Source organism: Cyprinus carpio, chromosome B9 (assembly GCF_018340385.1).
Source record: "Cyprinus carpio isolate SPL01 chromosome B9, ASM1834038v1, whole genome shotgun sequence".
Lineage (NCBI taxonomy): Eukaryota > Metazoa > Chordata > Actinopteri > Cypriniformes > Cyprinidae > Cyprinus > Cyprinus carpio.
In genome coordinates this window covers 12321305-12338317 of record NC_056605.1, presented here as the reverse complement: position 1 = coordinate 12338317, position 17013 = coordinate 12321305, and the positions used below count along the sequence as shown (strand labels likewise).

At 38.8% G+C, this 17013-nt stretch overlaps 1 protein-coding gene across 2 annotated transcripts in view; it reads left to right on the top strand.

Moving 5' to 3' along the window:
* The window catches only part of fam117bb (family with sequence similarity 117 member Bb), a 38017-nt gene that overhangs the window by 11569 nt on the left and 9435 nt on the right, over nucleotides 1-17013 (top strand). Inside the window, exons 3-4 of one of the 2 annotated variants that reach the window (XM_042730995.1) lie at nucleotides 9267-9359; nucleotides 12097-12210. In XM_042730995.1, coding sequence (XP_042586929.1) covers nucleotides 9267-9359; nucleotides 12097-12210 — 207 coding nt within the window. The remainder of the gene's footprint in view (nucleotides 1-9266; nucleotides 9360-12096; nucleotides 12211-17013) is intronic. The other variant, XM_042730996.1, reaches the window with a different exon arrangement.

The following is a 17013-nucleotide window of genomic DNA, read 5'->3' as shown; positions in this document are numbered from 1 at the left end:
TATTTTTCCTATTGGCTTTTTTTCAGCTTTTTCCACATTTTTAAGATGCCACGTCAAGTTTAAGGTAGTTCAGTTTTGAAAACATGCCTCAAAACCTCGCGTTCTTTTCCATTCTGCTGCACTGTGCCTCACATCTTTAAACTCAAGAACACATTCAGTGTGAATGGCCTCTCTGCAGATGTTCACACTGCAAGCTTAAATGCTTAAGTCTGATTTATTGTTCAGATCTTTTTAAAATTGTAAAAATGTTACTTTTTAAATGAGTTTGAAATGAAATTTGAGTGTGCAGTGGTTATGGTCCCGAACTGATCCACATGTGCAAAAGTACAAGAACAAAGATACCACGCAGCTCCTTGTCATAGGGAATCAACACTAAAATCAGTAATTACACATTCATATATAAGCTGACGTGCTGAGGAATCAAGTGAACTTGTATGCAGGCAATAAGGAGGGCACAGGTGAAGATGAGAAGAAAGTTTTTGTAGTTTTCATAGTTTTACCTGAAGTTTTGCTTGTATAGAGCTACCACCGTAATACTTACACCTCCCTGTCCCTTCACTGACTACAGTCATGGATACCTTCCATATATAGTGACCCCCCCCCCCCACCCCCGAACATTGTAGAGTCATGTTTGCACAGGCAAATGCCACTTGCATTTCCTGCAAAAAACTTAACGCCATGTCTACATGAGCATCCTTTCATGTGTACTAAGCACCACCCATTACTAGACTTTGTTTTGATGTGTGTGGAATGTGTGAACTATCAGAGAGCTATCCGTTTATGAAGACAAATATGTGCATGTGAATTCCTACCTACATTTAACAACCACATGGATTTTCTGAAGTGAGGAATGGTTTTTAGGCCAGAAAATATTGAGTGGGATGCATCTGTGCTGTTGCCAGGGGGATTTCCATTTGTAAGGTTTACAACACCATGTACCTGTGGAAGAAAAGCATTAACCTTTAACAAGTGTCCACGTTACTGCGGTCTATTCGTAGCCGTGTGCACACTTGGCTCACAAACCTCAGTGGCCCTGCCAGCTTTGTTACTTTTTAACAAGAAAGTTCTTTTTGTCATGATAATCCCCTTCTGCATTGACAGGCTAAAAATCTGAAGTATTTTCCAACACTGGTGTTCAGTGTTCAGAAAGCCTGTGGTTAATTTGGCACTCTCTCAGTTAATGGCTTTGTGTCCCAGTCCAGCAGAAAGAGAGACAGGTGAATACCGAGTAACAGCCTGTCCGAGGGGAATTCACTACTCTACGAGGGCTCATAGGGTTACAGAAAAGCTTAGCTGGCAGATTATCAAGACAGTGCTCGGCTCTCCAGTGAGGACCTGAAACTGCCTTCTATCAGGGTTTTAATGTACAGTGGCCCCAAATGATGTTTAGAGACTTAAGCTAAAGCTACACTTAAAAATGTCTGAAAGTCAGAGCATTATGTATCAAGCACTTCGAAAAAGATGTTATCGAGACTTTTTTGTGTCATTAACAACTAACACTTTTCAGAGCCATTTTTGCTTTTGTCGAATGCAAATAAGATTATTATATATAAACTTATACTTTTTAAACAAAAAGTGGGTGGTTTTGAGAATAAATCTCATGCTCTCCAAGACTGCATTTATTTGATCAAAAATACAGTAAAAATTGAAATATTATTACAATGTAAAATGTTTTCAAATGTAATTAATTCCTGTGATGGCAAAGCAGATTTTTCAGCAGTCATTACTCCAGTCTTAATGTCCTGTAACAATGTCTTTCTTTCTTAATCCAACTTGGTTGATAATTATCTTATGTCTTATTTAAGTACTGTATGTCTTAATTGTTCAAATAAAAATACCTTTCTGGGGGCGATATACAACAACGGGCCCTTATGTTGTATCCTCAGACTTCAGTTTCAGGCAGGACATGCAAATACTATGATTTGCATAGTGGAATTGGGGATTTCCCTTCTCTCTCTCTCTTTTTTCTTCTTGTGACAGAAGTTCATAGGAGAGTTCATCTTCTGTATAGGTGGTGTGTATTTTTGTGACTTTGTGTCCTTTTGATTCCCACCATCGTTTTGCATATTTTTTGCACTTTTTTTTCCTATGGTGTGCTAAACTCCAGTGACTTTGCTCATGAGTTTTCACTGACTGACTGGGGTTACATCACACACCTAGGGCCTCCACTCATGACCTGTGCTTCAAAGCGAGTACAAACACAGCACCCCTCTGTTTATAAAGAGCCCTTTGTTTCTGTGTTAATCTACTCTGAGCGTGGGCCCTACTGTAACTTCAACCCTCTCTCTCTCACACACACACACACCTATCCCAAATACAGTCTGATCTAGGAAACCACACTCGTGGTTCCTTTACAAAAATGTACCTTTTTTCTGTCAAAATACCACGCTTCAGTACATGGTATTTCAAAGGATGCATCACCATGATACCACAACCATGGTAATACATTTAACATAAAACACTTTTTTATTCGTGTAACTAACTATGGCTTTTTGACCAGAATAATTTGGCACCATATTGGTTATTGACCAGTATTGGATAAGTTTCAGTTGATATCAAATCAAACTTCTAATAATAAATAAAATAAATAAACTAGCCACTAATAATTGATTAACGCTGTTAAATGTGATCTATATTGAATCTAAAATTCTGTTTTCATACTGTACAATATAAAGTTGTGATGCTTAGACATGTAGCATTTAAATTTAAATGAGTTTTAATTTAGACAGAAAGTATAACATTTTACAATCAGTTATTGGCCATAACATGAATATTTATTAGCTTATTGTCCAGTATTTCAATGCAAGTGCTTACTGTGGTACATTTTTGCAGCAAGTAAGGGCTGTACTGATGTGTCGCCCATCTGGGTGCAGAAAAAGAGAAAATTAATCTCTGGTTAAGATTTGTAGAAAGACAAGACAAACCACACCGTGTGTGCATGCCAAATCCGTGGCACAAACTTCTAAATTGGACTGACAAACTGCTTGTGTTTCTATGAACGCGTGTGAAAGCGAGTATCACACGGACAGTGTATGTCCTGGCAGGCCCGAGCAGACAGATGCTCCTCCTCCTCAGCAGAGGATCCCTCTGTGCAGCGTCCACAGCTGCTGAACAGAGCCGTGTTTGTGTGTAGCCAGCCTGCTCTGCTGGAAATCTTAAACTGCTGGGAAGGAGGAAGTGATCCTGGCAGTTGGCTGCAGCTCTGAGAGCGAGTCAGGAGCTGGGCGGCCCAGTCCTGCACTCAAACACAACAGAGTCAGTCATGGAGCTGAACTGCTGTAGAGCAGCACAGCTGAAAGACGACACACACACACAAACTTGCAGCAGCATTCAGAAAGAGATGGACTGTTTGTTGTCTATCTTAAAGCAATCAACTAAATCAAACTAAAGTCACAGTCATAAAATATTCTGACACTGTGGAGAGGGCATAAATCTAGACTGGAATCAGCATTTTTGCGGCAGATAAGAGGGGTGCATGTGTGTGTCCATGACCCAGTTTACATCTGGTACTGTTTTGGCTGATCACAATTGGACAGCACTAAATACTAGTGTAACCCGTGTCCAAAATTCTCATATTGGAAAAGCGATCAAATCACTCGCATTCAGAATGTGACATTCTTAAAAGTCACACCACATTCATGCCCCAAGCCCTCAAGTGTATATACAGTTTGTGTGTGTGTATATATATGTGTGTGTATATATATATATATATGTGTGTGTGTATATATATGTGTGTATATATATGTGTGTGTATATATATATATATATATATATGTATATATATGTACAGTACAGACCAAAAGTTTGGAAACATTACTATTTTTAATATTTTTGAAAGAAGTTTCTTCTTCTCATCAAGCCTGCATTTATTTGATCAAAAAAAACAGAAAAAAAATTTAATATTGTTATATATTATTACAATTTAAAATAACTGTTTTAAAATTTATTATACTTTAAATGATCATTTATTTCTGTGATGCAAAGCTGATTTTTTAGGATCATTATCACATGATCCTTTAGAAATCATTCTAATATGATGATTCATTATCAAAGTTGGAAACAGTTCTGCTGCTTAATATTTTTTCAGAACATGTGATACTTTTTTAGGATACTTTGATGAATAAAAAGTAAAAAAAAAAAAAAAGAAGCTATGTTTTTAAAATATAAATATTTTGTAATAACCATATACACTACTGGTCAGTAATTTGGGGTCAGTAATTTTTTTTCTTTCTTTTTTTAAATAAAATCAATACTTTTATTCAGCAAGGATGTGTTAAATTAATAAAAAGTGATAGTAAAGAAAATATATTATTAGAATATATATTATTAGAATTTTTTTTTATTTTGAATAAATGCAGTTCTTTTTAACCTTTTATTCATCAAATATATTAGACAGCAGAACTGTTTCCAACACTCATAATAAATCAGAATATTAGAATGATTTCTAAATGATCATGTGATAGACTGGATGTTACATGTGACACTGAAGGCCGGAGTAATGATGCTGAAAATTCAGCTTTGCATCACAGGAATAAATTATTTTTTTTTAAAGTATATTCAAATAGAAAACTATTATTTTAAGTTGTAATAATATTTCACAATATTACTGTTTTTCCTGTATTTTTGATCAAATAAATGCAGGCTTGATGAGCAGAAGAGACTTCTTTCAAAAACATTAAAAATAGTAATGTTTCCAAACTTTTGGTCTGTACTGTATATGTATATATATGTATATATATGTATATACATATGTATATATATGTATATATGTATATGTATATATGTATATGTATGTATTTTGTTTAATTTAATAGTTTTCATTAAATTTTTAATTTCCATTTATTTTATTAAACCTTCAATTGTGTATTTTTTTTATTTTTATTTAATTCGATTCAATTCAAGTATATTTGTATAGGGCTTTTCACAATAAAAATCATTGCAAAGCAGCTTTACAGAAAATTAAGTTTCTACAATATATTTAGTAGTAGCTTATCAATGGTGACTGTCAAATTGATGTACAAATGGCAGAAATGTATGGTAAAATTCAGTTAATGACGTAATCAAACAGACGATGAACACTATTAACAGCAATTATTACATGTTGCAATCAAACTTGTTGCAAAATTTGGTAGTTTATGTTGTTTCAGGGTTGGCATCATCTGAGGTCCTCTGAGGGGTTGGCATCATCTCTTCTCAGGTGTTTGGTCATCTCAGGTCTTTGTAAGGGCTGGATCCAGACTGAAACTTGTGTAATTCCTGGCAGAGAAACAAATAGAGACATAATTAGCGTAGCTGCTGTTCCAACCAAGCAAAATTAATTTGTTTAACCCAAGCTAGAGAATAATAATGTGCATTTGATCAGATATAACTGCAGGACAAGATTATGGGATGCATCATTTGAATGCTTGGGCAAAGAGATGTGTCTTTAATCTAGATTTAAACAGAGAGAGTGTATCTCAACCCTGAACATTATCAGGAAGGCTATTCCAGAGTTTGGAGCCAAATGCGAAAAAGCTCTACCTCCTTTAGTGGACTTTGCTATCCTAGGTACTACCAAAAGTCCAGGGTTTGTGACCTTAGGGAGCATGATGGGTTGTAGCGTGGTAGAAGACTAGTTAGGCATGCAGGAGCTAAACCATTAACGGCCTTATAGGTGAGTAATAATGTTTTGAAACTGGTACAGAATTTAATAGGTAGCCAGTGCTCATTTAATGTAGTTATTTTATTTATTTAATATATTTATTGAACTTATTTTCATTTCTTTTGTTTATCGGATCATCTGAGGCAGATGTTCATACCAAATGTCAACATGCCACACCATTACAAAGTGCTTGGTCACCATCTACTTTAACACACACATAGGAAAAGAGGAAGCCTGCAGGGAGCATGAAAGAGAGGAGGAGGTAGAAAAAGCAGAAGTGTATAAAAGGAGTATGCGGCGATGAAGAGGAGAAAAAAGAGATGAAGAGGGATCAGACAGAGATGAGTGTGAGGAAACCAGCAGAACAATAGTGAGAGAAGCAGAAAAGAGCTATGGAACAAAGAAGCACATGCACGGATTAATTAAACAAAGAAAGAAAGGAATTTAGAGGAATAAATGTTGGGGAGGGGTAGGAGAAGTACACCCGGGCACAGGAGCCACCGCTCCTCCGGCTCGACTCGTGGAGGTTCACACACAGGGCATGAAGTTAATGAAGAAGAAAAACTTTATCCTACTGGCTCGTTCAGCCACATTTTGCTTTCTCTCTCGTTGTGACTTTAGCTCAGTTTTTGTTCTCTAGACTTCTGTTCTCTCGTGTTCTTTTAACTTGTCAGAATTTTAACATGTCTCACATATTTCCGTGAATGCTCCCTATTCATGTATAAAGTCAGCATGAAATCAAATTGACGGGTATTCTTTCCTGATTTTATTGTGCTATAACATGCTCCACCTCTGAAACACCTTTCCTTTTTGACTGACGTCATCAAGGCCGCTAATGTTATAATCAACAGGTGCCAGGAGAGTTTCAGAGGAAGAGTTGCTCTTCGTAATCTCCCTATAAAGCCTGGTATGTTATGTCAGCTTTTCGCAATCCATTCTTTTTGTATAAAATTAAATCCCGCCCTACTTTTTCCCCTTCTTGAATATCCAGTTTTGCTCTGAAATTCATAAGACTTTTCATCTAATGTGTTGTTTTACTTTAAAAACAAAACTAATAGTTCTCATTGCAGAACCAATCCAATGCAAGACCTAGATGCAGAATGTTTAACTGTAAATATGTAATGCAAGACGGGATTTAATTTTATCTCTCAGATTGAATTGTGAAAATTGAGGTTTGATATTCAGAGGTTCAGAATAAAGCTATTACTTTTTGATAAAAGCAAACATTGGTGGGTCATGCAAAAAGACCAGGAACAGCTAAGAAAGTAATTTTGCTGTAATATTTTCTTTAAACCTTGTCAGAAGTTTAGCTTTGATCATACGGTGTATGTACACTTGTTTGTGATCTCCGCTGACGTTAAGTGTTTGTTTGAAGGGAGTGTGAATTAGAACGAATGTCTTTTATGTGTCGAGAAACAGAGCCTCAGGCTGTACAGAGAGGAGAGTCGACTGGTTTTCCTGCACATGTTTAGCACCATTTGTGTCCAAGGCCAAAGAAAGTGTCAATGTGTGTGTCTCCCTGATAAATGGACCTGCTAATTAATGGTGTGCAAGGATGCTTGCGTGAAAACAATCTGTTAAACATGGGTGAATTCTGACACCAGTAAGGAACAAAACAGGATTGCGGTTTTGAGAAAAGTTTGATTTAATGTCATGATGCACATCACAGAAAAAAAGCATTTTATTAGTTGAGTTTTGACAGCTAATGCCTTGGGCTGTTTCCAGTGCCATAGATTAATTTTTTTCTGTACAGCGTTTTACAGTTTTGGCTCACACCTTTGAGTGATTGAGAGAGGCTGAGGCAACCAGATTACTTTTCCATACCTCCTCAACATAAGATCACTCCTCATCTGTGCCAGATATCTAAATAAGGCCATAGCTGTCCGGTTATAAATTTCCATAAAGCGTTCTGAGTGGAAGTTTGTGAACTTGCTCGTACAGACATGTTGAGTGTATTGGGTGTAGAATGATCTAGAGTTGTTTATGGTGTAAACCCACAGGCTGAATCTCTGGTGTCGGGCTGTTAATGGCAGCGGGAGGGACAGAGACAAGAGGTTTCCAAACAAATCTTTGAGTGTGTGTTTGTGTTTGTGCTCATAGTGAGGTGATATGTGCCAATAAGTGATCAGAGTGCATAAGTAAGGCCATGGTGTGCTCATAGGCCCACTCACAGCTGAGCGATTCCCATAACTCTCTAGGCTGACGTGGACTACTGATTATAAGAGCTGTAGGTTTCCCAGTTGTGTGTTAGCAACTTTGACCTACCAGAAACTACTTTTTCTCACAGAATGCTGTGCTTTAATGAAGTATGTTACATGTTTGAGGAGTGTTGTTCATGTTTTCTGCTCTTATTAGGGTTTCTGAGGAAGTTTTTTTTTTTCAGTTCTCTGAGGGCAAGTTGGAATTAAAACCCATGCTACATGCAAACTACTTACTGTTTCTTCATTATATGATATGTATGTTCATAGTTTACTGTACATATTTCCTGTACCCATGAAATACTAGAATGATTTACTGCAATGGCTAAAATATGCAAAGAGTATAGAATCTCAAAGTGCAATGCGAACAACTTAACCTTATATTCCAGTGTGACGAAATGCTAAAATTTTGGGATGCATCGGTGACCACTTGAGTATTAGCTTATCTTCAGCATTAATTCGATTGGGAGGTTGATATATCAGACAATATAATGGCTTAATGCCTGTTTTCATTTGAAGCATGCTGTTTGAAAATATAGACTGTGTGTGTGTGTGTGTTCAGCTCTGAAGACACCATCCGTACCTGCTCTGGCTGCAGTGTTTGCGGTTATCGTTTTAGAGAGCTTTATCACACTTGAGAGGCAGAGACTTCACTCAAAGGAAGCTCAGAGCCAGCCACCCTACGCCCTGTGTGCCTCTCCATGCTTGTCTTTGGCGAAACCGTCTGTATTTTTACATTTAGGAAGGAAGTTTGCAAAGAAGTTACACCAGCCTTGTTCTGTGTAAAGATGAGCATTAAACAGTTTGTTCACAGGATGGAGACCTAAATTAGATTCACCATCCCCCGGCTTCATGCCTTCACTGGTGTGCGTGTGTGGGTGAGGGTGGTCTCTCCTGTCAGGGTTTTTTTTTTTTTGCATGAATGAATTTAAAGGGCAGGCTAGACAGCCCATTGATATGGTCATAAAACATGAGGAGCATGGAGATCTCTGTTGTTTTTTTTTTTTTCTCTTTCTTTTTCTAACAGTAAAATACTCTTTATAAAGGTATACAGAGCCCAACTTTATGCCACAACTGGTAAAGTTTTATATGTACTATATGTATATGTATATAATATTTGTATGTCCCTGTTGAAGTGCAATTATTCAGCTTTTTATATCACATGCAAGATGAGACTGTTGTCGAAACATCATGGTTTTATCCTCTTGTTTAGATTTTTTTGGCTTAATGAGAAAAAATGAGAGCAAAAAAAATCATCACATGGCAAGTAGCCCAAATTTTTATTCTCAGTTGGCTTTGGTGAGTGTTTATTTTGGACAAGAGTCAAAAGACTGTATCAGCATACTCACGAGTCAACAAACAATGCAATGCTGTCATGATCAAAACATATTGTTGTTTCATGACGGTCTCATGTGTGTCTCCCACAGACCCCCAGCGCCTGGGCCGATGAATGCGAAGAGAAGAAGAGGGGCTGTCACAAGCGCTCAGCCTCCTGCGGCAGCACTGACCAACTAAAAGAGGTCAGGATGCGTTTAGGGTCTGATCTCCTCTCCTCCCCCGTGCTTTGTTCCATTCAGCAGAGGCAGGGCCGGGGCTGGACCCCCCTCGTTGCTTTTATCTCCCCTGTGTGAGACTGTAGATGAGGAGACGGAGCAGCAACAGGCTGTTGGGGTTGGTGGGGAGGGGAAGATGGAGGCTGTGTCATTATCATATTATTGGCAGGCTCTAGTGAACCAGAAGCAGCCTGGTGTCACCTCGCATTACACCCTCCCTTCCTCCTGTTTGTGTGTACACCCTTCCTTCCCCTGTCACATCCTCCAGTGGCTTCATACACTGTTCTCTCTATTCAGCCTGTCTTCTTCCTCTCTTCCACCACTTCAAGAGTCTTCTCCCTTCATATGTCTCTGCTGTGCATTATCTTCTGCCACTCGTTATCTCAACTGCCATCTCTCACTGCTCAGTTGACTCTAAACTTGTGTGTGTGTGTTCTAGTGTTCTTCTTCATAGTTAATCATTCTCTAAACAGTCAGCAGGTCATACAATATGTGCACTCACACACGCTGTAGGCAAATCTGATGGAGACCTAGTGAGCTGCCTTACCTAGACAACATTTAGATATATCATAGAAGATCTGGAATGGCATATACATTATATGTATATGCATTGTATTGTTTGATCTAAATTGTAAGTCAGTAGACAGAAGGTTATCCTGGAATGCACTTCATTGCATTCTTCTTTGCTGTGCATTAGGAAAAACATGTAAGAGATAGGACTGAGTGAAGAAAATGTTATTTGTTTATTCATTACTAAATGGTATTTCAAGAAAATTGATCTGTAAATTTAAATGTCTTGTAGGAATTAAAAAATGACAGCTAACAGTCTACTTAGAGCCATTCAGGGATGGATGGATGGATATATGGGTGGGTGGGTGGATGCATAGATGGATAAATAGTTAGATGGGTTGATGGATAGATAGGTAGGTGGATGGATATATGGGTGGGTGGATGCATAGATGGATGGATGGATGGATGGATGGATGGGTGGGTGGGTAGATGCAGAGATGGATGGATGGAGGGTTGGTCAGGTGGATGGATGGATGGATGGATGGATAGGTACGTGGATAAATATATGGGTGGATGGATGCATAGATGGATAGATAGCTAGACGGGTGGATAGATGGATTGGATGAAGGAATGGATAGATTAATGGATAGGTAGATGATGAATGGATAGATATATGGGAGGGTGGACCAGTGAATGAATGAATAGCTAGATGTATGGATGGATGGATCAGTAGATGGACAGATGGAAGTATGGATAGATGGGTGGGTGGGTGGTTGGGTGATTGGATGGATAGGTAGGTAGGTGGATGCATGGATGGATGGATAGGTAGGGGAATGGATATATGGATGGATGGATAGCCAGATGGGTGGATTGATGGATCAGTAAATATATAGATGGAAGTATAGGTAGATGGATGCATGGATGGATGGATAGTAAGACTGGTGGATGGATCAGTAGATGGATGGATGGAAGTATGGATAGATAGATGGTTGGATGGATGGGTATGCAGGTAGGTAGGTGGATGGATGGATAAGTAGATGGATGGATAGATGGACATATGAAGAGATATATGGATAGATGGATGGATGAGAGAAATTGAATGAAAGAAACTAAATTGAGAAATTGTACAGTAGTCAACATTTGAAGTGGATCAAAAAAGTTCATCAAAGTTGCCCTAAGACGAGAACGAGTATTGTTTTGGTTTTAGGACAACTTTGATGAAAGGTTTTGATCCACTTCAAATGTTGACTACTGTAGAGAAATAGAAGCTTGTTAAAGCTATATTCTAGCTAGTAATTACAAGTCTTAAAAACATGTGAGTGGTACAAAGACGTCAGGATCTTGTAATTACTGTAATTCTGACATTATTTAATTGCAGTATTATTGTGGTTCGCATTAGTTAGTGTTGTTTGCTGCCTCTGCAGTCCCACTCAAATGTGAGGTTCAATTTTAGTTAGGATGCTCCCTTAGAAGGTAACAGGTCTCAGTAGGCAGTGAGGGACCTGTTGCAGCTTTGGACAGAGCTGTTGTCTGTGGTACAAACACCACATAATGTACCTTCTCAAACAAGCATTAAACAACACCAGCACCTCTTTATCACAATCACACACAGATAAAGCCCACACAGACCCATTAAGCCCTGGTCAGAAATGCTTCTGTGGGAATTAATGCTGTCACATCCTGGCTGCTACAAGCTACAGGTGAGATTATTATAACGTCTCATTAAGGGCTTCGCTCATAGCCACTGTTTACTGACTTGAGGCTGGACTTAAACTCGACATCCGATCCCATCTGTACACGTATTGCCTTTCTCTTCCCTAGGCTAGGGTACAGAGAGAGTGAGCGGGAGGGTGTATCTGTTTTTTTCTTTAACAGAGGGATGTTTATAAAGAAAAGAGTACTAATGTAATTGATCATAAGTGTTTTTGAAAGAATGTGTTTGGGGTGGAGAGGGGGTTTGGGTGTTTATTTGTGTATGTAACAAAGTACTTAAATGCAGTGAGGAATGTAGTGCCATGAGACAATCAACAATACCATCTGACCAGTTTAATAAGACATAAAATGCAGTACAATTAACAATAAACCCTAATGGTATCACCCTCATTGAAGTTTAATTATATGCTGTCTTTTATATAATCAAGAGATTTGAAAATAATGTCTGTCCTGACAATGTCTCTCTCTCTCCATGTTTCAGATTGTGAAGCTGAGGCAGCAGCTCCAGCGCAGTAAACACAGCAGCCGTCACCATCGTGACAAGGAACGCAAATCTCCCTTCAATGGCAACCATGCTGTTTTCAGCCAATCACAGGTGAGCTCTTTCTCATTCGCTCTGAACCCAGAAGACCCGGTGGAGAAGGTTACCTGGGGTGGTGTGGGGATGGTTACCAACAGCAACACTGTTGTTTTTGAGTCTCTTACTTTAGTTTTTACCTCTATAGCAGTGAATCACCAATCATCAGTTTATTTTTGTTTGTTTGTTTCTTTGGCCAAATTTAATGTGTAAATTTTAGTGTATATGTAGATACCTTTTAAATGGTAAGATTTTAAGTTTTTGAAGTCTTATGCTCACCAAGGTTTTTTTTCCAGTAGGCCTGCATTCCTAAAAGTGCTCATGTGCTACTTTTCTAGTTTTCTGAAGTCATACTATAGCTGTATGTGATGAAGAGACTAAACGTATTTACTAACTAAAAATCCTCCACCAGTCAAGTCTGCCAATTAATGATACACGAGAGCGAAAGTCTGTTTATTGACATAAGCGTAGCACAGTGCAGTGAGTGAACTTAATGCCATATAAGCAGAAGAAGAAACCAAACACAAATGTTGTGTATCATCAACACAGCAGTTTTGAATGTGACAGAATGATTTGGTAACTAGAAGTCGTCTCCTGTGTCCCCTTTATAATACCTCCTCACAGTATAAGCCACTGAATTTCTGCATTGTTTTGCCACGTTCTCCCTCTCACTCATTCTCAAAGCACGTGAGTGGGTAAGTGTGCATACCACTGTGTAAAAGCGTGTCGTGTCTGTGTGTGTGTGCGCGCTTGTACTCTGGTCTTAATTGGCAAAGCCAGGTGCAAGCTTGCAGGCTGTTTCGGAGTGAAAGACCTCTCTTCACGAAGACAGGAACAGTGAATAAATTACTGCGGCTTGCCGCTTGGCCGTGTCTGCCTCGCTCCCTCCCTCCCTGCCTCCATCCTTTTCTCGCTCTCGCTCTGTTTTGTGTTTGTCCATGAATTAGTCCAGCATGTGGTGAATGTGCCGCACGCCTGGTCTTTACTGTACTATAGCTGCCAGCCAGTCAATTAAAGGCCACACTCTGTCCAGCCCGCTGGATGTGTGTTTTTGGGGCCCATTGTGCAGCTGGGGCTCTTTTTTTTTTTTTTTTTGTTTAAGTGCATGTGGCGGGCTCAAGCACCATCTGTCGTCTCACTGTATTCATCTTTTGAATTTAATCCTCTGAACTGTACTTAGACTCTGCCCCTCTGTTGCACAAAACACCAGACTATTCACAGCTCGCCCTGAATTGAACAAGAATACTGATTTGACCGATGCAGTCGAACTAGACATGTGCTGGTATTCGGTAATGCGGTATATCACGATAATGAATATGCACAATATTGTTATCATGGGCACTTGAAAATACAGAGAATAATTATTTATTAAAAATTATTCAGAATTTTGAATGCATTTTAAGAATACATTTCCCATCAACTGGTCACAGTGCACAACACCGCTGTATACTGTATGAAATATGCATGCGCATTCTGATGTAAACAAGAAAGGATGAGAAGCACATGGTGGAGCGCTTGAGAGACGCTCTGGATGAAAGCATGATTCACTCTCTGACAGCAGATGGCGCTTAACATAATGCAGCTGTTTGCATTGCATTGTGGGATATGGTAGCCCTTTCTATGACAACATTGATAATAATAAGAAATGCTTCTTGAGCACCAAATCAGTGTATTAGAATGATTTCTGAAGGGTCAAGTGACACTGAAGACTGGAGTAATGGCTGCCGAATATGTAATTAACTTATTAAAATAGTAGTAAAAGTTACTTTAAACTGTAATATTTCACAATATTATTGTTTTTACTGTTTTACTTTTTATCAAATAAATGCAGCCTTGGTGAACATAAGAGACTTCTTTCAAAAATACTGTAAAAAACTTACTGACCCCAAACATTTGAATGGTAGTTTGTGTCAATTGATATCAGTTATAGACAGACAGACAGACAGACAGACAGACAGACAGACAGACAGACAGACAGACAGACAGACAGACAGACAGACAGACAGACAGACAGATAAATAGATAGATAAATTTATTATTAACTTTAATTAACTGTTAACTCTTTGAGCAATCACACATCCCATAACTATACTGCAGAACTAGTTAAGGTAGTGTATTAGTTCACTATTATGCACAACCATACTCTTGTTCTGAAACTTGTGGTTTTGCTGAAGAAGGAACGATTTTTGGTTTGCTTGAGGTGAGCTGTAAGAGGTTCATGGTTTCGGCCCCTTAAAACTTTTCTCTCCCCTCGCTCAACCTCACTTGTTTTCTCGCAGCATAGCCTCAGTGTGAGAAAACATATGGAAGTGCTAACCTGCTATTCCAGGAACCCAGACTACCATGTGATCATTTAACTTAACACAAACACACACTCGCATCTGTAAGCGCCGTCCCCTCCAGCAGATGTACGCGGGGTTGATTGAACGGTGTATCATTAGTCAATGCCTTTTCGTTCTGCTTCCAGATTCCTGTAGTTCTCTTCATAGCAGCTGAAGTGGAGCTGGATTTGTCTTTTGAAGGTTTATTTATTCAGGGAGTTTCTCTGCTGTGTATTAGCCGTAATTTAAAGCAGCTGAGGTTGAGTTTAGAGCCGGAGAGATGCCCAGGCCTGGTAATTATAACAAGCATGCATTTATTTGGACGTGAGGTGAGAGGGCATGTTTCTGCGCCTCAGGCTGAGTGGTCGTGAGGTTTCTCAGCTGAGCTATCGGGGTCGGGTGCCGCCCAGTGGGTGATGTAGACTGTAAACTTTCTCCCTTCCATCACATGAACTGTCTGTAATTGTTTGATGACCGTAGGCACTTTAGTCTGACCAAGTTCAACCCCCAAATTTTATTGTAAACTTCCATTTCTCTCTGTTTTCTTCTTCCTTTTTGTCTTGGCTCTCTGATGTAAAAGCACTTTCCTAAAGAACACACACAGTGTGACCGCTGTGTCGAGGGGGAGGGATGTGTGTGTGCGTGTGTGTGTGTGTGTGGGTGCGTGTGTGTGTGTGTGTGTGTGTGTGTGTGTGTGTGTCGTCTCAAGGGCTGCGTTGGGTATACGTGGGGGTGTTCTTCCCATTATGTGCATGGAAAGCAGCAAAGGATGAAGTGGCAATCATGAAAATGGCATTCTTTCCAAAAATAAAAGCCCTGAAGAGGGGGAATAAAAAAAGAGGAGGAATGAAAGTTGCATTTGAAGACCTTTATGAGAGATGCGGCCATAAGGTCAGCAGCTCCATGAGAAGAAAAGAAGAAGAACATCAGAGGAGACACAGAAACACGGGTGAACAGCTGTGGAGATGTGCGCATCTTCTTCAGGCTTGGGAACTGCTTTGTAACAGAACCAACCAACTTGATCTCCAACTTTAGAGTAGATGCCATCTTTGTTACAAACTAATACAAGTTGATAGTATCTGTCCAGTTTGTGTTATACTGTCGTATACCTGTGTGTCAATAGTTCAGCTATAAATACATTGAAATGTCATTTGATTCATGTTAAATTAAATGTGGTGTCCACTGTGACTAAATATAACTATACATCCATCAAATTTGTCCTCTGTTACTCCCTAGATGTACTGTATTAGCTTTAGTGTTAGTTCTAGCATATCCATTCAATGGGCCTCATTCATGAAACATCAGCAAAACTAATTGCTGTGTAAATCATTCATAAATCCGTTCTTGTGTAAATTGTCGCATTGAACTTAATCTTTCCACAAATCTCCAGTGGACAAAAACAACAAGGTTTGTGAAAATTAAGCATGACCTTGGACCTGAAGTTATGAAATATTAAGCATACTCTACATCCTTTCCATCACGGCCTCATTTTGGCATTCTGACTACAATTCATAACAATTACCTTGTCGATTTGTACTCCTTAGCCATGCTAGGTGTATAAGCAGTATGGCAGTAACTGTGAGAATGTGTCTTTTCACACGAATGTCCAGTGGACAAACAGCTCTGGAGTGCATGAGTTGTGCATGTGGAAAGGGGTTATGAAATGGACAATCAAAATGTCCTTGATTTTTACACATAAGTGGTTGCTCAACAATAAAAACATCCAAAAGCAAGTCTCATAGCTCAAAGCTTTGAAAGTTTTCCACCTTTACAAAACACATTTGAAATCACCCCAGTCATTGTCACAATTTTCCTTTACACACCCCTCTTTTTTTTCTTTCAACATGCCAGGAAGTACATTTATTTATAACCGTCAAGAATGTTTGGAATAAATGTCAAGCCAATGTTTAACACTGTAAGGAGACCAAGTGTATCATCATTTTCTCAATACATTTAATATATACTTAATATAATACAATATTAATATAATATTCAAACCTTTTGGTGCAAAACATTTCATAAGCTAACCTTTTAAAACACAAGAAAAAGATCTGAAAATGCATTTCATGACCCCCTTAAAATAGCATGACACATTACACGGCCTCTACTTCTGTTGTTTTGGTTCACATCAAAAAAAAATAATAAATAAGATATCAACTCCGATTAATAACAATAAAATCTGTTAAATTAGTCATCTGCTTATATTCCCTAGTCATGCTAGGTGCATTAGCATGGCCTAAAGTGAGCTAGTGTGGCTGTACTGTGTGCATAACACTGTGCGGTCAGGTTGTTAGTCCTGTCAGGGATATTGGCAGACCCAGATCTTCATGACATTCAGAGTTTGAGCGTCCATATGTGATGGATTGCAGGGTAAAGGCCAATGATAAAGGATCCTAACACAAACAAACACCTACTGGCTTTGTTCTCTATCTCCTCTGCTCTTCTGTCTGTCATGTGCTGTGCTCGATGATCAATAATTAACAGTTTTTTGGCTGCTTTC